At 48.6% G+C, this 25,021-nt stretch overlaps 1 protein-coding gene across 7 annotated transcripts in view; it reads left to right on the top strand.

Moving 5' to 3' along the window:
* The window catches only part of FCHO1 (FCH domain only 1), a 160,094-nt gene extending 148,290 nt beyond the window's left edge, over positions 1-11,804 (top strand). For 6 of the 7 annotated variants that reach the window (XM_029613705.1, XM_029613707.1, XM_029613708.1 and 3 more), the window contains 3 exons: positions 10,202-10,266; positions 10,743-10,907; positions 11,450-11,804. In XM_029613705.1, coding sequence (XP_029469565.1) covers positions 10,202-10,266; positions 10,743-10,907; positions 11,450-11,472 — 253 coding nt within the window. In that variant the 3' untranslated portion in view covers positions 11,473-11,804. The remainder of the gene's footprint in view (positions 1-10,201; positions 10,267-10,742; positions 10,908-11,449) is intronic. The other variant, XM_029613710.1, reaches the window with a different exon arrangement.
* Positions 11,805-25,021: the final 13,217 nt, after the last annotated feature.

Genomic DNA, 25,021 nt, shown 5'->3' on the forward strand with positions numbered 1-25,021 from the left:
ACTGCACTAACCACATCCTCTCGCAACAAATTCCAGAGCTTTATTGTGCGTTGAGTGAAAAAGAATTTTCTCCGATTAGTCTTAAATGTGCTACTTGCTAACTTCATGGAATGCCCCCTAGTCCTTCTATTATTCGAAAGTGAGAATAACCGAGTCACATCTACTCGTTCAAGACCTCTCATGATCTTAAAGACCTCTATCATATCCCCCCTCAGCCGTCTCTTCTCCAAGCTGAACAGCCCTAATCTCTTCAGCCTATCCTCATAGGAAAGCTGTTCCATCCCCTTTATCATTTTGGTTGCCCTTCTCTGTACCTCCTCCATCGCAACTATATCTTTTTTGAGATGCGGCGACCAGAACTGTACACAGTATTCAAGGTGTGGTCTCACCATGGAGCGATACAGAGGCATTATGACATTTTCCGTTTTATTAACCATTCCCTTCCTAATAATTCCTAACATTCTATTTGCTTTTTTGACTGCTGCAGCACACTGAGCTGACTATTTTAAAGTATTATCCACTATGATGCCTAGATCTTTTTCCTGGGTGGTAGCTCCTAATATGGAACCTAACATCGTGTAACTACAGCAAGGGTTATTTTTCCCTATATGCAACACCTTGCACTTGTCCACATTTAAATTTCATCTGCCATTTGGATGCCCAATCTTCAAGTCTTGCAAGGTCCTCCTGCAATGTATCACAGTCTGCTTGTGATTTAACTACTCTAAATAATTTTGTATCATCTGCAAATTTGATAACCTCACTCGTCGTATTCCTTTCCAGATCATTTATATATATATTGAAAAGCACCGGTCCAAGTACAGATCCCTGAGGCACTCCACTGTTTACCCTTTTCCACTGAGAAAATTGACCATTTAATCCTACTCTGTTTCCTGTCTTTTAACCAGCTTGTAATCCACGAAAGGACATCGCCTCCTATCCCATGACTTTTTAGTTTACGTAGAAGCCTCTCATGAGGGACTTTGTCAAATGCCTTCTGAAAATCCAAATACACTACATCTACCGGTTCACCTTTATCCACATGTTTATTAACCCCTTCAAAAAAATGAAGCAGATTTGTTAGGCAAGACTTCCCTTGGGTAAATCCATGTTGACTATGTTCCATTAAACCATGTCTTTCTATATGCTTTACAATTTTGTTCTTGAGAATAGTTTCCACTATTTTTCCCGGCACTGAAGTCGGGCTCACTGGTCTATAGTTACCTGGATCGCCCCTGGAGCCCTTTTTAAATATTGGGGTTACATTGGCCACCCTCCAGTCTTCAGGTACAATGGATGATTTTAATGATAGGTTACAAATTTGCATCTTCTTTTCTCTGTGGGTGCAAGAAAAGGACACGTGGATTTCAAATTTCTACTCTGAGCACATACTTTACTTCCCCAATCCACACATCTCCTGGAGCCCTCTACTTTTTTTTTTTTTTTAATGCTTCTAAAAGTGCGTAGTGACCCCCGCACCAAATTATTTCACCTAAGACTTTGAACATTGTTTTCCCCAAGTACAGCAAGGACAATTAGGTCTGTTCTGGTGCTGGTCCGTAGAGTCTTTGTTCAGATTATATTTCTAGCTCTTTGCAGGCTATCACATAGTTTACTTCTGTTTCTCCTCTTTCCCCAGGATTAGTTTTTCCTGCTTCTTTTGTGCCATTGATTTTATCTGTCAGAATAACTTTATTGGCATGACAGTTTTACATACGTTGTCAAAGTAATACATAGAATGTTTAAAATAAAAGTGGAAGAATAGAAAGGAAAAAATTACAAAATAAGTTACAGGTTATAGAAAGTGGAATGGTGGGAAATATCTCAGGTTCTGGTGCTGGTCCATATTGTCCCTGGTCAGATTACATTTCTCACTTGTTGGCAGGATACCTCATATTTTTGCTGTTCTAGCTGCTGTTTCTCCTGTTTTCCTTGTTCTCCTTTTGTGGGAATTAGCAGAGTTGCTTACCTGTAACAAGTGTCTTCTAGGATGGCAGGATGTTAGCCCTCACATATGGGTGACATCAGATGGAGCCAGACATGGAAAAATTTGTCAAAGTTTCTAGAACTTTGACTAGGCACACTGAGCATGCCACTATCCATGCGTCCACGTGGGGTCCCTCTTCAGTCTCATATCAGAGAATTAAACGAAAAATAAAATAAACATATGAGAAACTCAACTCTGTGGGGTGGCGGGCATGTTTTGTGAGGACTAACATCCTGCTGTCCCAGGAGAACACCTGTTACAGGTAAGCAACTCTGCTTTCTCCGTGCCTCCAACCTCCATCCAGGAGGTACAGGAGTGGCTTGCAGACCTCCCCTGTACCGGAGAGATTCTCTTAAGGAGGCAGTAGCACTGCTGAAGGATATTCATGAGACCCTCCAGCATCTCTCGGCCAGCACCCAAGGTGGAGGTTGGAGTCACGGAGCCAAGCTATACAGCGGGCACCATTGCCAGCAGCTGCCACCCTTGCTGCCGTCTAAGATGTTGTAGGCGGAGCGGACCTTGTCACACTCCAACTCCTGCTGGACAACCTTCAGGAAGTACTCCTGCAGTTGTTGAGGCAGGTGCTCAACCAGATCCTGGATTCCAGAGATTTCTAGAATACTGGCTCATATACATGTGGTAGCAGGCAACGCGAGCTGCCAGCATGGAGCCCTGGAAGACTTTCCTCCCCAGTGCATCCAGGGCCCTATGTTCTTGGCCCGGGGGTGCCGAGGCATGGGTCCGAGAATGCTTCTTCGCCTTTTTGAGGGCGGACTCTACCACCACTGAATGGTGTGAGAGCTGATGCCCCCTCAAACCCCTTGGTGGGCTAAACCAGGTACAGCGCATCTGTCTCCCTGTTCACCGGGGCATCAAGATGGGGTGTTCCCAGAGCTGGACAAATTAGTCCTTGAAGATGTCATGGACCAGGACAGCTACCACCTCCTTAGGTCCATCCACAAACTGGAGGATCTCCAGCATCTTGTGTTGGGAGTCCTCCTCCTTTAGGAGCTGAAAGAGGATGGACTCCATGATAGCCCTTACAAAGCCTGCAAATGTCAAATCCTCAGGAGGGGATAGACTTCTTTCCTCTGGAGGAGACTGCTCAGAGGGCCCGAAGGCTTCGAGAGACCTGACAGTCGGCCACAAAAGTGGCGCCATAGGACCCAACAGTCCACCCTTGTCCAAGGAATCGGCAGTGGAAATGGACTCCATCAAAGGCAGCATCAGTGATCTCCGGAGCATCTATGGTGCCCGGGACACCGGCATTGGCTGCATCAGTAGTGCACTGAGGAGCAGGTCCAAGTGCTCCAGCAATGGTGCAAGCACAGACTGAGTAGGCTCCGGCATCGGTGGTGGCTCCAATGCCTTGTAGTACTCGGCTGACCACCAACCGTTCTCTGCGCTCTAACTCCTCAAAAGCTGCTGAAAAGAGGACAGCGGGAGGAGGAGGTGTGACCTGGACTCCCTGAGAGCCCCGAAGGAGACCGGTGTCCAACACCGGGACTAGTGAGGACTGCCTTTGCCCTTGATGGAGGATGTTGCTTTGGGGGCATCTCGTACAACTCTGGTGCCTTCCTGAGCTTATTCTTGTGGGATGACTGAGACTGGTGGCTGTGCTTCCTCGATTTCCCAATAAGCTCGGCCCGGTCTTTCCCCGGTGCAGAGGGAGATGGAGACAATCCGGGCCTGGAACGAGAGGAAATGGAAGCAGGCCAGCACCCAATTCAACCTGAGGACCTGGCGTAGGAGAAGACAGCACAGGACCGGCAGCCGCCGTATCCACTCTTCCCAGAGGCGTCGACGCCCCTCGACGTCTGCCAAAAGACCAGATGTCCTGGGGCTGAATAGCTTCTCCATCTTGTCAAGGCACACATGGCAACCCTTGGGGGTCATTTGAGCACAAAAATGACACCCCCTGACATCTTGCGATGCCCCCAGGCACAAGATATAGACCTTTTGGGGTTCTGTAATGGACATTTGTCCGGGGCCACCAGCAAAACCCGACACCATTTCAAAAAGTAAGACTAGCTGTCGATGGCCAGCAGCCACCGGGGGACGGTACCATTAGGGATAGACTGCACAGAACGCACAACTCACCGAGATGCCGTTTAACTGTAGCTGGGAGGAGAAGTGAGGGACCAGGCGTTGAAAAAAAAAACCAAAAAACGATAATCAACTGTGGAAGTTTTCCAACAAACCAGCGAGAACTCCACATTCGCAAGATAACAGCTCTGTGGAAAAGAGACTGAAAAGGGACCCCGCGTGGATGTGCGGATAGCGGCATGTTGGGCATGCTCAGTGTGCCAGTCAAAGTTCTAGAATCTTTGACAAAAGTTTTCTGTGCCGGGCTCCATCTGTTGGTGTCACCCATATGTGAGGACTACCATCCTGCTTGTCCCAGGAGAACTGGTATTCCTCAGTTTTGGAAATGTGCATCTGTAATATCTTTGTATTTTGCACAGGAGGAAACGTATGTCTGTTTCTATTCTCTAGTGTCGCACTGCATCCAGAGTTGGGTTTCTTGGAAGTTTCCAGTTCAGCTTTTGTCTGCATAATTCTGTTTCTAGTCAGTAATCACTTATACTGTGTTTGGTGAGAGTCTGTCTCTATGCTTTCCCTGTATGTACCCAGATCAGTCCAGACCATGGGTTATGCCTCCCTTCCAGCAGGGGGAGACTAAGCTAAACTTGAGACACTCACCATAAGCCAGTGTACCACCTGCATTCCTTCAGTATTTCTCTGTCTCCAACAGGAGGAGGTAGTGGAAATCCTGCAGTCTTGCCCTGTTTCTGGGGTGAGGCTATCCCTTCCAAATTAAATTTAACTGAGAATAAACTAGCTTAAGCATTGAATCAAGCAAGCTTTAAAAAGGAAGCAAGAGTCTAGAAGCAGTTTTCCTCCCAGATGGTTGTTAAATCCCGAGGGGTCATCCTCCTGCAAAGTAAGCAACCAGGGTAAAGATTACTGTTGGTCTGGTCCCTCTTTTCACCTATGGTGTTTCTGAGCTCTGTGAATAAAAAAAAAAATGAAATTTTTTGAAAATATTTCTTTTTTGGTCTGCTGCATTCCAGGACCCCTGCCCACCTGAATCGCCGTGTTTTTGAGCAATTTTGCCACGTTTTTCGAGCTGTTTTTTCATCTCATGATGCCAAAGCCATCTTGGCTTATGGAGAATCAGCCGCATGGCTTTCTAGGGCTGGGATTTGCTCCCGCTGCCTCCCTGGAAGGGAAGGCAGCTCTTTGGGTCTGCAGCAGTAAATAAGCCCCGGGGGGGGGGGGGGGGGGGCTCAAAAACTATAAGTTCCTCGAGGACTCAGGGCTGATCCCTTTTCCCTCAGTTCAGGCACAGCAGCCATCTTTTGCTGCAGCTCAGACAGGCTGTGGGGGAGGGGGAGCTTCCCCCTGCGCTGTCTCTGGTCCTTGCCATGTCTGATTATACTTTAGATCAGGATGTTTTACAGGAGGACCCTGTTTTTACAGGGGGGATAAGGATTTAGATTCTGATTCTTTTTCTTTAGATTTTGTCCTCCTTATGCATAAAGCCTTCTTGGCTTCCAGTCTCCACAGGGTGGTGCCTTGCCTGTCCGACCTACACAGGGACCGCCTCTTAAGGTAGGCAAGCGTACAGAGGTTCCCGCGTCTCTGAGGGTCGCAAAGTTAAAAGGCGCTATGGCCCCGAGTGGGTCCACCGCTCCGGAGGTTCTGGTCCACGAGGGTGCAGATGCAGGAGACTCCATTCCCCCCCCCACACACACACACACACAGCTGGGGGGGTTGGATGACGATCAGGGGAAACAGACTCCTTTAGAGGGTGATGACCCGAAGGTGGTCCGTCTTTTCCAGAGGGAGGAACTAGAACCCCTTATTCCAGCAGTGCTAGCTGAGCTTGGGATCAAGCTTCCCCCCTCAGGCTCTGCATCAGGATTTGGTGGACCCAGTTCTTGCCGGTTTGTGAACATCAACCCGGGCATTTTCTGTCCATCCTATGCTTCAGCAGCTGGTGACCAAAGAGTGGGAGGCTCCGGAGGCTGGTTTAAGGGTTGGCCGGGCTATGGACAAGCTTTATCCGGTGTTAGGAGTTTTTGGAACTCTTGCAGTCCCCTAAAGTGGATGCTTCAGTTTTGGCTGTGGTTAAGCGAACCACTATCCCGGTTGCCGGCTCGACAGCCCTCAAGGATCTTCAAGATCGCAAACTGGAAGTGCTGCTCAAGCGTATTTTTGAGGTGCCTGCTCTGGGTGTCCGGGCAGCGATTTGTAGCAGTTATATGCTGCGAGCCAGTCTGCGCTGGGTTCAACAGTTGCTGACGTCTAGAGATCTTCCTCTGGGGAAATCAGAACAGGCACAGCAGTTGGAGGCTGCAGTAGCATACGGGGCGGATGCTCTGTATGATCTGCTTCGCACCTCCTCTAGCACTGTCGTCGGCAGTTTTGGCAAGGAGGCTCCTCTGGCTCCGCAACTGGTCAGCGGATGTTTCCTCAAAGGCTCAGCTCGGGGCTATTCCTTTTAAAGATGGTTTTTTATTCGGGGACGATTTGGAGCAATTGATCAAGTTCCTGGGAGAGAATAAAGTTCACAAGTTACCAGAGGACAAGCAGAGGCCCTCCAGAAGGTTTCCATCTTCCCGATCTCGTTTTCGGGGACAAAGGAGGTTTTTGCAAAACAGACAGCAAACAGTTGGACAGTGGCAACCAGTGGCACGAGCCCAAGCCTGGACCTCGTCCTTTTGCTGGCGCAGAGGCAGTTCCTCCGCCGCCCCTACCTCCAAGTCTACACAATGAGATGGGGCCGACCCATCCCTCGATCCTGCGGGTTGGGGTCGCCTGTCCTGGTTTTATGAGGCATGGGCCACAATTACTTCCGATCTATGGGTGCTAAGCATCATAGAATGAGGCTATGCTTTGGAATTTGCTTGGCCTCTGAGATTTCTTTCTAATGTCTCCCTTCGGTCACCAGGCCAAAAGGTAGCTTGTGTGTCAGACTCTCAAACGTCTTCTAGCTCTCGGAGCTGTGAAGCCGGTACCTCCGGAGCACTGGAGGACAGGCATGTACTCCATTTACTTTGTGGTGCCAAAGAAGGAGGGGTCCTTCCGCCCGATTCTGGACCTCAAAAAGGTAAACAAGTCTCTCAAGGTACCTCACTTTCGCATGGAGTCTCTGCGGTCAGTCATCACAGCAGTATGCAAGGAAGAGTTTCTGGCCTCTCTGGATCTGATGGAGGCATATTTGCACATTCCCATTCGCAAGGATCAGCAAAAGTTCCTTCCTTCATGATCTTGAGAAGGCATTATTAATTCTGCGCTCTGCCTTTGTCTCGCTACCACTCCCCGAATGTTCACCAAGGTCATGGTAGTAGTGGCTGCTTTTCTCCGGCGACAAGGAATTCTCATTCATCCCTATCTGGACGATTGGCTGATCCGAGCAGAGTCGAGCGAGTGCTGTGTGGTTGCGATACACAGTGACCACACTATTGGGAGTCCCTCGGATGGGTCATCAATCAGGTCAAGAGCAACCTCATTCCCACTCAGACTTGGAATTTCTGGGAGCCCATTTCGACATGACTGTCAAGTTTTTCTCCCAACGGATCAAGCTGATGGGACAAGTTTCACTTGTTGATTCTCCCTCTACCCGAGGCCTGGGACTACCTTCAGGTTCTAGGCTCGATGGCATCTACCCTAGAGGTGGTTCCCTGGGCATTTGCTCATATGAGACCTTTACAGCGAGCATTTCTTTCCTGGTGGGATCCCAAGTCAGAGAATTTCCAGTTCACCCTCCACTCACCAATCACGCCAAGTCCAGTCTTGGGTGGTGGCTTTGCCCCGACAACCTGTCGCGGGGGGTGGACTTGGAAGTCTCGAACTGGATAGCGATGACCACAGATGCCAGTCTCTCCGGCTGGGGAGCTGTTTGCCAATACCTTTCAGTTCAGGGCAACTGGTCACTGGAGGAGTCCGGATGGTCGATAAATCAACTGGAGACCAGAGCGGTTCACTTGGACTTGCAACACTTTCTTCCCCTCTTACGCCATAAGGCGGTTCGCGTTCTCTCCGACAATGCGACAACAGTGGCTTATATCAACCGTCGAGGGGGCACCAGAAGTCAGGCTGTGGCCGAGGCAGAAATGCTCATGGCTTGGGCGGAGCACAATCTTGCGAGGCTAGTGGCTTCTCACATTGCTGGGAAGGACAACATCAAAGCGGAATTCTTAAGTCGAAGGCGCATAGATCCCGGAGAGTTGGAGCTCTCGGACCGTGTAATGGATCTCATTTGCCGCAGATGGGGGGACTCCCCCACATGGACTTGATGGCCACGCGGGACAATGCCAAGGCTCCTCGTTTCTTCAGTCACAGAAGAGACCACGGCACAGAGGGGGTCTATGGGTTAGTACTTCCCTGGCCAGCCTCAGATCCCCTGTACGTATTCCCTCCTTGGCCTCTGGTGGGCAAGGTGCTTCGCAGGATAGAGGCTCACCCAGGGAGGGTAATCCTAGTAGCTCCATGCGTCAGTGGTTTGCGGATCTCATCAATCTGGCCATGGAGGGCCCTCTATGTCTCGGGCATATAATGACGACATCTTCAAGGTCCTATATATTTCGACCAGGCTGACCACTTTTGTCTAGTGGCCTAGCTTTTGAAAGGAGGAGATTAAGGAAGAAAGGGTATTCTGAGGAAGTTATCACCACATTGTTACAAGCCAGAAAAACGTCTACATCTCTTACATCAGAGTGTGGAGAGTTTTTGAGACGTGGTGTCATGAGCGAGGGATTCTCCCTAAAGACGCTTCCATTGCTAGGATGTTAGCTTTTCTACAGAAAGGTTTGGCTAAGGGCTTGTCCTTTAACTCCCTATGGGTACAGGTAGCGGCCCTAGGGACTCTGCTTGGTAGCTCTGTGGCTTCCCATCCAGATGTGGTGAGTTTCCTTAGAGGAGTCAAGCATTTAAAGTCTCCTGTCTGTCCGTCCGGTATGTCCTTCATGGAGTTTAAATTTGGTCCTTCGTATATTGTATGACCAACCATTTGAACAGATTAAACGGGCAACGGTTAAGGACCTTACGTTGAAAATGGTGTGTGTTTTGTGGCTATATGCTCAGCTCACAGAGTTTCGGAATTACAAGCTCTTTCTTGTAGAGAACCTATTTTTGAGGATTTCTGATTCGGGGGTTTCTCTCCAAACAGTTCCATCCTTTTTGCCAAAGGTGGTGTCTACTTTTCATTTGAGTCAGTCTGTGGAGCTTCCGGCTTTTCTGGATCTGAGGGACAATCTGCATGCATGTGAACTACGTCGTCTGGATGTCTGAGCTCTGTTTCAATATTTAGAAGTCACAAATCCATTTTAACTTTCAGATCATTTGTTTGTCCTTTGGAGCATTCCCAAGAAAGGTCATAAAGCAGCTAAGGCAACGATTGCACGCTGGTTGAAAGAAGCTATTGCGTCTGCATACATTTGTAAAGGTCAACCTGTTCCAGAGGGCTTGAAAGCCCATTCTGTTCGCTGTCAGGTAGCCTCTTGGGCCGAGTGCCATTTGGTGTCGCCCCAGGAGATTTGTCAAGCTGCGACTTGAAATACGCTGCACACATTCACTCACCACTACCTCCTGGACGTTCAGGCTCCAAATCGTGAGGATTTTGGCAGTGGTGTGCTGTGCACGGGACTTGCGAGGTCCCACCCTGTCTAGGGAAGCTTCGGTAAATCCCATGGTCTGGACTGATCCGGGTACATACAGGGAAAGGAAAATTAGTTCTTACCTGATAATTTTCGTTCCTGTAGTACCAAGGATCAGTCCAGACTCCCACCCTGGTACATCTAGAGTCCACATGCATGATGTTTTTCTGGTTCAGTGATTGCAGCATACTAAGAAGGAACGCTACAGTTTACAAGGTCAAAGTTGATTATTAGTTATATTCTTGCTCGATTCTTTGCTAGTTTTATTCTGCTTTGGTATTCTAAATACTGAAGGGATGCAGTTGGTACACCGGCTTATGGTGGGTGCCTCTAAAGTTTCTCTGTCTCCCCATGCTGGAAGGGAGGCATAACCCATGGTCTGGACTGATCCGTAGTACTACAGGAATGAAAATTATGAGGTAAGAACTAATTTTCCTTTTTGTGTGTGACCAAGGTGAGGGATTCTGTTACCATGCATTTTCTGTGTAGGGATCTGTAATAGTCCAGCTTGTTTTGTTTTCTTATTTCTTTCCTACATGTTGTGCTGCAGGAATTTTCAGGAGAAGAGGCTACTGTGGCGGCTACCAGATGCATGTGTTGAGAATCAGCCTGGAGGTAATGCTCAGCTTTTTCACTGCTCGGGAAAGGCAAAAATAAACAATATGATGGCCCCCCCCCCCCCCCCAAAATCCCTTTGTCCCCAGAGCAACTACAGTTTGTACAGGCAGAGGGTGCACTCTAAGCACCGACCACATTCCCATGTGGCAAGATAGCATAGTACTTATCTTGTAAAGCTCACTGTATATAACATGAGGGTGATCTGTTTGTCATTAAAATGGTGGTGCTGGGGTGAGACATACCCACCAGCAGCATAAACTTGGATGTGGCAGTAAATGAAAGGGGGGACAGGGTGGGAAGCTTATGATGCTCTGGTTCCATGAAGGACTTAGGGCTGTACTCTGTGGGCTGGGTGACTGTGGCGCTGTGCAGTTAGCAGGTGAGTATGATTGCAAAAGAGCTGTCGACACAGGGTCTGTTGCTGCTCCACTAGACAGCCGTCAGATCTCAGCCTCTCTGTTTCTCCTTTGCAGATTCAGGCAGACTTACTGCTAGCTGGGAGCCCCTATGTGGCCCTAGCACGCCATCCCCAGTGGCAGCTCAGTTCATGAGCGAGGGCAGCACACTCTCTGGTATTGGCATGGAGCTGGTGGGCAGTGGGTACAGGATGTCTTTGGTGAAGAAGAGATTTGCCACAGGTAACCAAGGGAATTCTGATGGACTTTAATTTGACCCAGAAGAGGTCCTGGGCAAGTGAATCTCTAGTACTGCACTGTTTTAACACAAAGACATCAGATTCTGTCTTGCAGCACCCCTTGCTATTCCAGTACTAAGATCCCACACACACAGAAAAAATATAAATGTGCCATGCTAGGTCACCCCAATGGTCCATTGAGCCTAATATCTTGTCTCCGATACTGGCTAGTCCAAGTCACCAGATCCCAATATGAAAGCCTTTCATGTTGCTTTCCCCAAGAATTAAGAAGTGGAAAAACCAAAGTCCATCTGGCTGAACTTTATTTATAGACCCGTTCTCCAGAAACTTGTCGGAACCTTTTGTAAATTCATTTATACTCTTAGCCTTAAGGCAACAAGTTCCACAGCTTAATTGTGCATTAATTGCCAACGTGCCTCACTCCTGCCCTGCAGAAGTATGCACAGGGGTGTGTGGGTTTACTCGGGGACTTTGACACCAGGCAGCTCTCAGTGCTGACGCTCTCTCTCGCTGCCTCCTTTCTAGGGAAGTACCTGGCGGGATCCTGAACCGCATCTCATCTTTGTTCCTCTGCCTCTGCTGGGAAACCAGACTGTTTTGCACTTTTCGGGGTCTCCTCGGCCAATGGTGTTAATTTTGAAGAGGACCTTTTACCCTGGATGTTGGTGAGAAAGCTGGGAACATTCCTGGATCCATCCTGTCTGCAGTGTTTTCCATTACTGCCTGCCATGGAATGTGACCCGTGCGGTGACAGGATGCAGGCAAGAAACATGCCTAAGGTGAAGGAGACTCTGCTTCTGACACTGATGTTTGTTCGAGAAGACACAATGTATATAAATATAATCTGCAAAAAAATATTGGAATAAAGCCTTGCACTGGAGAAACCTTTGCCGCCTTCTTTTCTCAGCAGCCAGAGGTCATGGAATGAGGAGCACCAGTTTCTTTTTATTGATTCATTTCCCAATGCAGGGAACCAGTGGCAAGCAGAGGGAGAGGGAAGGAGGAATGTGGTGGTCTTTTTCAGCAAATCAAAACGCAGTCTTATCACATCTAGGGACAGGAGGGCTCGGGGTTGGGCATAAGGATACAGAGCCTGTCACATCTAGGACAGGAGAACTCAAGAGATGGGTGCAGGGTTACAGGGTTTAGGGGCTGGAGGGAAGACACTGGAATTGAGATGACTGGGTTAAAGGAGCTGGTGGTGGTATGCATATGGGAATCTGTAATGCTCCCAAAGTGCTAGAAACCCAGAGGAAGAGTCACAGTTCCTGTTCGTACCCTGGATCAGTCCAGACAAGTGGGTTTCCCTGTATGTACCCAGATTAGTCCAGACTCCTGGGTTTTGCCTCCCCTCCAGCAGATGAAGACAGACAGTTTTACTGATACTGCCACTTAAGATGAGGTGCCACCTGCAGTCCCTCAGTATTTTTCTGTCTCCAGCAGATGGTGGAGGTGCAAAGCCTGCAATCTGACTAAAAAAAAAAAAAGAGGGCAAATAGGCTTTCTGTCTTCGCCTCCGGAAGGTAGTTAGGCCCAGGTGGGGCCATCCCTTCTGGTGCTTGATGCTCTCGAGCAGGGGGTCAGGGACCCTGTTTTTCCTTGTAACCCTGGCCAGACAGGGCTGATACTTGGGAGTCCTGGATCAATTGCCCTGAGGTATCATCGGAGCCTGTTGCCTCTTCACGGAGCCTGCTGCATTATTTCAGGGAAGTGCCTCTTTCTGTTTGTTTAAAGCTTTATTCAAAAATTTTATTTTTTCCTTTGGGGCACCATGGAAGCTGTCAGAAAGCACAGAGACAGCACAATTGTTCTTACTTCGGTCCCTTATTTCGGCGGATGGCTCTCAGAAGGTTGTTTTTTTCCTCTGGCCCTTGCTGCCTCTCTCCCTTGCGCCGTGGTCTGCCTGGGCTCCCCCTGTGATGCTGCGTGGTGTGGCCTGTTCAGCCTGCGGGGACGCACGGTCACATCTTTGCTGGCCTTTGCTCCTGATGCCTCCCCGGAGAGGAAGGGACAATCTGGGAGCAGCGCAGGTGGCACGGAGCAGTGCTCGCCGCGATTCGGGAAAGCTGTCTACGGCACAATCAGCGCCTGAGGACCTGTTCCCACTCAGTGCGGGAACAGTGGCCTTGTCACATTTTTGTTCGCTGCAGACCACAGCAGAGAATAGCTATCTCCCTCCCCATTTCTCTCCAGTGGTTCAGGCCTCCAGGGGGGAGGTCGTTTGGATGCTGGGGGCCCACCTGGGGGGAGCGATGAGGACCCGGGACTCAAATCAGAAAAGTCCTCTTCTCTTCTTTTTTCTCAGATTTTGTTCTTTTGCTTCAAAAGGCCTATAAGGCCAGGAAGACCTGGGACGGCCCACCAAGAGGTCTAGGCCCTCCGTGTCCACGGGGGCCCCTAGGGTCCAGCTCCTGAGGGCTTCGGCTCCCCCCAGCTGACACGGATTCTTCCTCAGCCGCCTCGGACAGGGAGGAGGGCCCAGGGAGCAGATTCCAAGGAGTCAGGGCCAGGGGTTGGGCCCCTGGATTCGGAACAGACTGTCATGCAGGGTGTGTCCCTTGAGGGTTATGACCCTAAGGTGGTGCGCTTATTCCATGAGGAGCTGAGCCCCCTTATTTCAGGGGTGTTGGAGTTGGGCATTGAAGTTCCACAGCTGGATTCCTAGCTGGGAGTGGTGGACCCAGTCATGGTTGGCCTCTGGGGTCTAGCAAAGTCCTTCCCTTTCCATAGTTCCATAAGTCCTCTCCTATTCTGCTAGTGGGATACTCTGGACACAGGGTTGAAGGCCAGCAGAGCGATGGACAGATTATATCTGCTGCCTGAGGAGGCCCTCGACCTGCTCAAGGTTCCCAAGGTGGATACTGCAATTTCTGCTGTCACCAAGAAGACAACCATTCCAGTCACCGGCGCAGCAGCCTTACGGGATCTTCAGGACAGAAAACTGGAGGTACACCTCGAAGATTTTTGAGGTGTTGGCTCTTGGTGCTCGGGCAGCTATGTGTAGCAGTTTCATGCTGCAAGCTGGTCTTCGCTGGGTTCAGCAGCTGCAGTGCGACAAGTCTTTGTCAGAACCTGAGGCTCTCCAGGTGGAACAGCTGGAGGCTGTTATGGCATATAATGCTGATGCCCTTTATGACCTTCTCAGGACCTCCTCTCGGATGATATCAGCGGTTTCGGCCAGGCGCCTCCTCTGGTTGAGGAATTGGTCGGCTGATGTTTCCACCAAGGCACAGTTGGGATCTTTGACCTTTAAGGGAAAATTGCTTTTTGGCCAAGACCTTGAAATGATCAAGTTGCTAGAGGAGAACAAAGTCCATAAATTACCTGAGGACAGGCCAAAAGGCAAGAACTTCCCGTCCTCTCATTCCCGCTTCAAAGGGAATCAGAGATTCCGGGGACCCAGACCCTTGGGTCCACCCCTCCGAGACAAGTTTCTGGTCGCCAACAATCCTGGTCTGTCCTTTTCAAGGCCGTCGATCCAGCAGAGATGGCCCTTCCCAGGGAGGAAGTGATTCCAAGTCTTCCCAAAGAGACAAGGCTAGTCCATTCCTCGGTCCCATGGATAGGAGGCTGTCTTTTTTTTTTTTTTAAAGCATTTTTAACAGAACAAGCAAGACACCTCTTGCTAAATGAAAATAAAAATGCAATAATACACTTAAAGCAAAAATAATACATTTTCAGGAAATATGCATTTTTCCATAAGGTAACATTAGTGAGAGGGGGTGAAACTTCAAGGAGAAATTAACAAAAATATACAGGAAATAGGCTTAACATATATAAAGCAATCATATCTCATATGGATTCTCAGACCTAGAGATTACCAGGAGAGATTGTTATAACACTCCTTGCACTAATAAACAATTATAGCTGCTTGGGTAGAAAAAAGACATAACATTCATTTTGGGATCTAACAATACACTTGCACAGATATCTTAGTATAAAGGAGAACCCCCAAAGAAACTGCCTGAGTTCTCAAGGCGAGAGTCTCTCCTTCTTTCTTGTGTAGCTCGAGCGAAGTCAGGGTATATACGGATCTGAGATCCATAAAAGGAAACTGCTATAGACTTAAAATATCTTTTCATGACTTCACGTAAATCTTTCTCAGATATAAACGAGAACATGAGATTTGCTCGCTCATAAAACTCTGCCGTAGAGTCTTCCAAAAACTGGGTCAGATTTTGCAATATCTCAGGATGATTTTCCATAGCAGCTCTGTCTTTAGAGGTAACAGGAAGAAAATACATCTTACTAATGCAAGGAGTCTTTCCTCCTTCAAATTTTAATATTTCAAGGAAGTATTTTTTTAAAGTTATATTAGGAGACTCACCCAATATCTTAGGAAAATTCAGGAATCATAATTTTAAGTACCTTGAGTAATTTTCCAAGTTCTCAAGCCTTCGAGAGACACTATTTAAGTCCTTAATCAATTTTGCATTACAGTCCTGGGATTTCTGCAACGTAGTTTCAATTGTATCCACCTGTGGTTTAATCTCATTAAGTTGGCCTTCACAGGATTCCAGCTTAAATCTGTCCTGTCTTCCTTCTCCCATGTTTTACGCTCCCTGTTTAATGTAACTTTACTTTCGATCTAGATGTTAATTGGTTTCCCCCTGTTCTATTGTAAACCGGTACGATAAGACCTGGTCTTGAGTATCGGTATAGTAAAAGAAGTTAAATTAAATAAATAAATAAAATAATCCAATTTAGTGTTTGTAGTCCCGCAAAGAACTTCTCAGAGCAGCTACTAGGTCTCAAATTGCATCCAAAGTTACAATTGCTGGTTTAGAGGGTAATTGAAAATGGGAAACCTGCAAAGACTCACCCATTTTCCCCTCTGCACTGTCCTCCCCAATATATCCATGGCTCTCTCGCACACTTCCAGCTCCCCCGCCGGGGTCAATGTAGCAGGCAGAGACCTCAGATCCACACCACCCGATGCCTCCAAGGTTCCCACGAGAGGGCCAAGGGTTCTCCTCTCTGCCTGCCGGCATTGCAGGAGCCGCGTTAGCGCTCCATCTCACGGCTGCGAGTGAGAAGTCAGGGGAAGTCACTGCCATTGGATCTCCCCCAATGACGCCGATGCTCCTTCACCGACCTTCGTAGCGGGGGCTTCCTTCCCCCTGTTCTGTTGCTTTGCTGGGTGCGTAGGAAGTTATTAACCGCTACCCTGTTGGAGGGTTCAAGTCTGAGGGGTAGACTCGGACCTTTCTTTTCCTCTTAGCTGGCATTTTTTAGGAAAAATTTCTCTAAGAAACCAGAGCAGCTTATGACCGTCTGGTTCACGCTGCTAAGACCGATTTCTGGTGTCTCTGTGCTCATGCCGGGAGAAGGTGCTCGCAGTAAGGGCCAATGTCTGTCAGTTGGGAGCCATTGTCCCCATCCCCCCAGACGAACAAAGATCCAGCTGCTACTCCATCTATTTCATCATTCCCAAAAAGGAGGGCACATGGCTTTGAAAGTTCCTCTGTTCCAGATGGAGACCCTGCGGTCTGTGATTGTGGCGGTACACAAAGGGAAGTATCTGGCCTCGCTAGATTTAACTGAGGCTTACCTGCACATCGGAATCAGATTGGATCACCAAAGAGATGAGGTTCATGATTCTGGGCGAACACTTTGTTTTGAGCTCTCCCCTTCGGCCTGGCTATGGCACCCAGGACTTTCACCTAGGTGTGATGGTCGTGGTGGCTGAGGCTCTCCAAAGGGAGGGTGTTCTGGTTTATCCCTATCTGGACGATTGGTTAATTCGCGTGACGTCTGAATCCCTTTGCCGGAGGGCAGTGGATTTGGTGCTCAGGTGTCTCCAATCGAGTGGGTGGATTGTCAACTTGGCAAAGTCTCATCTGGTTCCTTCCAGAGTCTGGAATTCCTGGGGGGGCTGTTCGACACGAAGGCGGGAAAGTGTTCCTTACCAAGAAGCGGATTATCAAGCTTCAGGCTCAGGTCCGAAGATTTAGACAAATGAGTTCCCAAGTTTGGGATTATTTGCAAGTACTCCGGTCTATGGCTTCTACCTTGGAGTTGGTTCCATGAGCCTTTGCTCATATGTGGCCAATGCAGTTGTCTTTACTGTCTCACTGGGACCCATTATTGGAGAGTTATCAGCTACTTCTCCCTCTACTGGCGACTGTATGGTCCAGTCTCTCATGGTGGCTCCACAGAGACACGTTGAGCCGGGAAGTAGATCTCGATATTCCAATCTGGATGGTCGTTACCACCGATGCCAATCTCTTCGGCTGGGGAGCAGTATGCCAGCGCCAGTTGATGCAAGGCCACTGGTCTCTGGAGGAAGCTTTCTGGTACATCAATTGTCTAGAGACCAGGGCGGAGCATCTGGCCCTACTAGTGTTTCTCCCCTTGGTGAGGGACTGGCCTGTGAGGGTCTTGTCGGACAGTGCGACAGCAGTGGCTTATATCAATTGCCAGGGTGGCACCAAGAGCCATTCGGTGGTACAGGAAGTCCGTCTTCTGGTAGATTGGGCAGAACAGCATCTGGAGCGTTTGGCTGCCTCGCATATAGTGGGCTCAGACAACGTGCAAGCGGATTTCCTGAGTCACCAAGAGCTGGACCCTGGGGAATGGGAGTTGTCCGAGGAGGTGATGGCCCATGTTCGTCGTTGGTGGGGGACCCCATGCATGGACTTGATGCCAACCTTCTGAAATGCCAAGGCCCCGCGTTTCTTCAGTTGAGAAGAGGAGCAGAGGGGGTAGATGCCTTAGTTCTCCCTTGGCTGACAGATGTCCTGCTTATACGTGTTTCCTCCCTGGCCTTTGGACAAGATTCTACGGAGAATAGAGATTCATCCAGGCCCAGTGATTCTAGTGGCGCCAGAGTGGCCACGACGTCCATGGTTCGCAGACTTGGTCAACCTAGCAGTGGACGGCCCCCCGCGGCTCGCCCATCTTCCGAACTTACTGCATCAGGGACCCGTTTGTATTAGATCAGGCAGATCGATTCTGTCTAGCAGCTTGGCTTTTGAAAGGCATCAGCTGAAGGACAAAGGTTATTCAGACGCAGTCATTGCTACGCTCTTGTTGCAGTCTAAGAAGACCTCCACTTCTCTGGCCTATGCGAGGGTGTGGAGAGTTTTTGATTCCTGGTGTTCTGGTTGGTGGATGGACCCTAGGCAAGCATCCATGGGGCATATTTTGGTCTTCCTTCAAGATGGTATGGCAAAAGGGCTGCTTTTTAATTCTCTTAAGGTTCAGGTGGTGGCACTCTATTGTTTCTAGGGCAAGGCTTGGGGTCGTCACTTTCAGCTCATCTGAACATCCGTTTTCTTTGGGGCGCAAAGCATTTGCACCCTCCTGTCCAGCAGCCGAGCCCGTCCTGGAACCTTAATTTGGTCTTAAGGAGCCTATGTACATCCCCCCCTTTGAGCCTCTGCAGTGTGTGACTATGAAGGATCTGACTTTGAAAGTGGTCTTTTTGGTGGCTATCTGTTCGGCACATAGAATTTCTGAGCTCCAAGCTCTTTCCTGTAGCGAGCCTTTTTGAGAATCTCGGACGAGGGGATTTCCTTGCAAATGGTACCTTCCTTTTTACCAAAGGTGGGGTCTTCCTTCCATGTTAATCAGTCTGTGGAACTCCCATCTTTCTCCAACTTAGATCCGGGAGCGCCGCACACTAGAGAGTTATGTCGTCTAGACATCAAGCAAGCCTTGAGCTATCTGGAGGTTTGTTTCTGCATGTCAGACCACCTTTTTGTGTTGTGGAGTGGTGCCAAGAAAGGGCATAAAGCTTTGAAAGTGACTATGGCAAGGTGGTTGAAAGAGGCTATTACTTCAGCATATATTTGTCAGGGTCGCCCAATTCCAGAGGGTCTCGGGCGCATTCTACTCAATCTCAGGCAGCCTCTTGGGCCGCGTGTCAATTAGTCTCTCCTCAGGAGATCTGTAGAGCAGCTACTTGGAAGTTGTTGTACACTTTTGCCAGACATTATCGTTTGGATGTCCAGGCCCTGGCAGCTGGACATTTTGATGCAAATGTGCTGCGAGCGGGACCCTCCCAGTTGCACCCTACTTAGCGAAGCTTTGGTACATCCCAGGAGTCTGGACTGATCTGGGTACGTACAGGCAAAGGAAAATTGGTTCTTACCTGCTAATTTTCATTCCTGTAGTTCCACAGATCAATCCAGAGTCCTGCCTTTGATCAGCAGAGAGTAGTGGGAGAGTTCACTCGATCTGCCTGTTTTTGCTGTATGTTCTTTGAAGAACACTGGTTTTGCTGATCCTACACGTTTTTGGTGTAAGTTTGTTTTGTTGAATGTTTTAAGCGTTACCCTCTTCCCCCTGCTCTTTTGGGGGGGGAGTATGCATAGTTTACTTCTCTTTTTTTCTGGCTTGGGTACAGATTAATACTGAGACACCGCAGGTGGCGCCTCGTCTTAAGTAGCAGTGTCAGTAAAACTTTCTCTGTCTCCTTCTGCTGGAGGGGAGGCAAAACCCAGGAGTCTGGACTGATCTATGGCACTACAGGAATGAACCAATTTTCCTTTATGCATCCCTACCAGCAGAATGAGGCAGAGAAGAAAACTTGAGGCACTGCTACATAACTGAGAGTGCCTCAGTATTTCACTGTCTCCATCAGATGGTAGAGGAGCAAACCTGTATCTGGAGTTTAAAAAAAAAATTAAAACAAATGGAGATTTCAGCTCTCCAAGGTGTTAGGTTCCTTTGTGGGCCATCAGAGGAACTGGGACCTCCGTGGGATCCCGGGGGTGGGGGGGGGGGGGGCGGCAGGGGCAAGGGATTGGCTGGGCCAATTCTGGAGACAGGAGGGGGAGGGGCCAGAGGAGCTGGCGGACATTTTTGCTGCATATGCTGGGAGTCAGGCTGCTCTTTCAGAGCCTGGGTACTCCCCTCCCATGCTGTTTTCTGCAGAGCAATACTCTGGTGGCAGGGGGATGTGGATCTGGACCTTCCTTTGGATCCAGAACAGTTTTCAACAAATTTTGCCATCCTGCTCCATAAGGCCTATTTGGCCAGGAAGGGAGCAGGGACCAAGAGACCTTTGCTCATGAAGCACTGGGCGGCTAAAAAGCCTAGGGATCGGAGCCATGCAGAGTCTGGAGGGATCCTATGGGTCTCAGGTGGTCCGTGGTGGAAGGAGACACATTAGAAGAGAAGGATGATCTCGGGATGCAGGGAGGTCCAGTAGATCCAGATAAGAACCCCAACATGGATCCGATGCAGGATCTGGCTCAGGATCCTATTGCATTGTGAGATCCAATCCAGGATCTGGATGAGGTTCTGATCGCGGAAGGTGACGATCCTTGGGTAGACCGCCTGTTCCGTAAGGAGCAGCTGGGCTCGCTAATTCCCTGGGTACTGGAGGAGCTGGGGATTAAGGTCTCTCAGGAAGACTTTGCTAATGAGGGGGTAAAACCAGTCCTGGTGGGATTACAGGGGCCCCCTAAGGTTTTCCTGTTACCTAAGAAGGTGAAATTGTTGGATCTGGGAGTGGGAATCTCCCGAAATGGACTTGAAGGTTGCCAAGGCTATTGCTAAGTTATAGCCCTTACTGAAACATACCTTGGAGTTATGGAAGATTCATAAGGTGGATGCGGCAGTGAGTGGCAGGTTTGGCCTCTCTGAAGGATATCCAGGATTGGAAGCTGAAAATCCTACTTAAGAGGCTGTTTGATGTTTCAGCTTTGAGCCCCCGTGTGGTGGTGTGTGGCAGCTTGATGCAGAGAGCCTGCTTGTGCTTGGTGCAGAAGGCGCACGAGAAGCAGTCTGCAACGACTGCTGAGAAGCAGGAGTGGCTTATGTGGCAGATGCCCTTTGACATGATCTGGACTTCTGCCAGGAGTATGGTCTCTGTGGTTGCGGCTCAGAGACCCTATGGCTATGAAATTGTCAGCGGATGTGTGTTCTAAAGCCCAGCTGTCTAACATCCCCTACAAGGTCAAGCTGCTCTTTGGGGAGTATCCGGAGCAGCTCATGAAGCAGTTGGGGAAGTCCAAGCAGTAATAAGTTACCGGAGGACAGGAAAATCCCCATGAAGTCTTTTCCTCCACTAGCTCGATTTTCAAGAGGCAAGGAGGTTTCACGCTGGCAGGGGCCCTGGGCCAGTGGCACAAAAACAGAATTTGGGCAGACAGCAGTTCTTTTGAGCCCAACGCAGACCTCCGAGGGATGGTGACCCCCAGGGGGGAAGCAGAAGTAAGATTGGTCAATGAAGGTGGGCTGGTCTGTTCCTCTCAGACTGCTATTGGAGAGAGGCTTTCTCTCTTTTTTTTACGAGGAGTGGACCAGGATCACTTCAGACCTGTGGGTCCTGGAGGTGGTATGCGATGGCTACACCTTAAAATTTTCTTGCCCACTCAGGAATGCCTTTGTAGTCTCCCACTGAGAGGTGGTGCAGGATACGTTGCAAGGGCTACAGCTTCTAATTGCCATTGTTCCAGTGCCCCCTCAGGAGAAGGGGCAGGGTCAGTACTCCATGTACTTCATAGTGCCCAAAAAGGACCTTTCGACCCATTCTTGATTTGCAGAAGGTCAGTGCTGCGTTTTCAGATGTAGACGTTGCGCACTGTGATAGCGGCAGTGCGCAAAGATGAGTTTCTGCTGTCATTGGACGTGACAGAAGCCTATATCTATATCCCCATTCAGGCCAAACACCAGAGGTTCATGGTCCTAGGGGAGCATTTCCAATTTCAGGCCCTTCCCTTTGGTTTAGCGACAGCGCTGCGCACATTCACAAAGGTGATGGTGGTAGTAGCAGCAGCACTCAGGAAGGAAGGTATCCTGGTGCACCTGGACGATTGGCTAGTAGAGCAAAGTTTGAAGTGGAGTGTTTTTCAGTGCAGCACGCCCTGCACCTCCTGGACTCTTTGAGCTGGGTGACAAATCTGGCAAAGAGTCATTTGAAGCCAGCTCAGTCAGAATATCTGGGGGCTTGCTTCAAGGCCCAGATACGGAAGGTGTTTGCTGACTACAGAAAGGATAGTCAGTTGTAGAGTCAGGTCCTTCGGCTGCTGTGTCTGTTGATCCCCAGAGTCTGGGATTATTTGAAGGTCCAGGGTTACATGGCTTCTACACTGGAGTTGGTTCCATGGGCTTTTGTTCACTTGCGTCCTCTGCAGAGGGCTCTATTATACCATTGGGATCCATTTTTGGAGGAATTTCAGCTTCCTTTGCCGTTGCCAAAGGATGCCAGGTCCAGTCTCTCGTGGTGGCTGTCTCTGCACAGTCTGGAGAAAGGGATGGATCTGGAAGTACCTGACTGGGTGGTGGTGACCACGGATGCCAGCCTCTCTGGTTGGGGGGACAATTTTTCAAGGAAAATTGGTCCAGGGTCAGTGGTCGTCAGAGGAGGCAACCTGGTCCATGAATTGGCTGGAAACCAGGGCAGTGCATGAAGCCTTACTGGTGTTTCTCCCACTCATTCAGGGCAAGTTGGTGCAAGTGTTCAGACAATGTGACGACAATGGTGTACTTCAACCATCAGGGTGGAATGAAGAGTCGTCTAGTAGCACTGGAGGCGCAAGAGCTGTTTGGGCGGAGAAACATCTGGTAAGAATAGCTGTTTCCCATATGGCTGGACAACGTGCATGCAGACCGACTTCCTCAGCAGACAGCGTCTGGATCCGGGGGAATGGGAATCAGGCCAGGTGGGGCAGGTCAGCCGTGGACCTCATGACGACTCCAGGAAATGCGAAGACTCAGCACTTTCAGTTTCAGAAGGAAGGTCGGATTAGAGAGCATAGACACTCGTTCAACCATGGCTGACACATCTGTTGCTGTACATGTTTCCACCATGGCCTCTCATAAGTCGAGTGCTGCGGTGCATCGAGCTTCATCTGGGCAGAGTGATTCTGGTGGTCATGCCGGCCATGGTTTGCGATCCTTCTTAGTCTAGTGTTCGACAGTCCCATCCGTCAGGGTTGTTTCAGCAGGGACCTGTATTTTCAAACCAGGAGGATCGCTTCTGCCTAGCAGCTTGGCTTTTGAGAGTCGAAGGCTCCACTTGAAGGGTTATTCGGAACCTGTGATTGCAACTTTACTTTAGGCAAGGAAGCCTTCCACATCATAAGAACATGCCATACTGGGTCAGACCAAGGGTCCATCAAGCCCAGCAATCTGTTTCCAACAGTGGCCAATCCAGGCCAGAACCTGGCAAGTACCCAAAAACTAAGTATTCCGTGTTACCGTTGCTAGTAATAGCAGTGGCTATTTTCTAAGTCAACTTAATAGCAGGTAATGGACTTTTCCTCCAAGAACTTATCCAATCCTTTTTTAAACACAGCTATACTAACTGCACTAACCACATCCTCTGGCAACAAATTCCAGAGTTTAATTGTGCGTTGAGTGAAAAAGAACTCTCTCTAATTAGTTTTAAATGTGCCACATGCTAACTTCATGGAGTGCCCCCTAGTCTTTCTATTATCCGAAAGAGTAAACAGATTCACATCTACCCGTTCTAGACCTCTCATGATTTTAAACACCTCTATCATATCCCCCCTCAGTCGTCTCTTCTCCAAGCTGAAAAGTCCTAACCTCTTTAGTCTTTCCTCATAGGAGAGCTGTTCCATTCCCCTTATCATTTTGGTAGCCCTTCTCTGTACCTTCTCCGTCGCAATTGTATCTTTTTTGAGATGTGGTGACCAGAATTGTACACAGTATTCAAGATGCGGTCTCACCATGGAGCGATACAGAGGCATTATGACACTTTCTGTTTTATTCACCATTCCCTTTCTAATAATTCACAACATTCTGTTTACTTTTTTGATTGCCGCAGCAAACTGAACCAACGATTTCAATGTGTTATCCACTATCATGCCTAGATCTTTCTTGGGTAGTAGAACCTAATATGGAACCTAACATTGTGAAACTATAGCATGGGTTATTTTTCCCTATCTGCATCACCTTGCACTTATCCACATTAAATTTCATCTGCCATTTCGATGCCCAATCTTCCATTCTCACAAGTTCTTCCTGCAATTTATCACAGTCTGCTTGTGATTTAACTACTCTGAACATAAGAACATAAGAAATTGCCATGCTGGGTCAGACCAAGGGTCCATCAAGCCCAGCATCCTGTTTCCAACAGAGGCCAAACCAGGCCACAAGAACCTGGCAATTACCCAAACACTAAGAAGATCCCATGCCACTGATGCAATTAATAGCAGTGGCTATTCCCTAAGTAAATTTGATTAATAGCCGTTAATGGACTTCTCCAAGAACTTATCCAAACCTTTTTTGAACCCAGCTACACTAACTGTACTAACCACATCCTCTGGCAACAAATTCCAGAGCTTTATTGTGCGTTGAGTGAAAAAGAATGTTCTCCGATTAGTCTTAAAATGTGCTACCTGCTAACTTCATGGAATGCCCCTAGTCCTTCTATTATTCGAAAGTGTAAATAACAGATTAACATCTACCTGTTCAAGACCTCTATCTTATCCCCCCTCAGCCGTCTCTTCTCCAAGCTGAACAGCCCTAACCTCTTCAGCCTTTCCTCGTAGGGGAGCTGTTCCAGACCATTTATCATTTTGGTTGCCCTTCTCTGTACCTTCTCCATCGCAATTATATCTTTTGAGATGCGGCGACCAGAATTGTACACAGTATTCCAGGTACAGTCTCACCATGGAGCGATATAGAGGCATTATGACATTTTCCATTTTATTAACCATTCCCTTCCTAATAATTCCTAACATTCTGTTTGCTTTTTTGACTGCTGCAGCACACTGAGCCGACGATTTTAAAGTATTATCCACTATGATGCCTAGATCTTTTTCCTGGGTGGTAGCTCCTATTATGGAGCTAACATCGTGTAACTACAGCAAGGGTTATTTTTCCCTATATGCAACACCTTGCACTTGTCCACATTAAATTTCATCTGCCATTTGGATGCCCAATCTTCCAGTCTTGCAAGGTCCTCCTGTAATGTATCACAATCCGCTTGTGATTTAACTACTCTAAATAATTTTGTATCTGCAAATTTGAGAACCTCACTCATCGTATTCCTTTCCAGATCATGTGTATGTATAATATATAAATATATATATATATATATAAGCACCGGTCCAAGTACAGATCCCTGAGGCACTCCACTGTGTACCCTTTTCCACTGAGAAAATTGACCATTTAATC

The sequence above is a fragment of the Rhinatrema bivittatum genome, chromosome 8 (assembly GCF_901001135.1).
Source record: "Rhinatrema bivittatum chromosome 8, aRhiBiv1.1, whole genome shotgun sequence".
NCBI lineage: Eukaryota > Metazoa > Chordata > Amphibia > Gymnophiona > Rhinatrematidae > Rhinatrema > Rhinatrema bivittatum.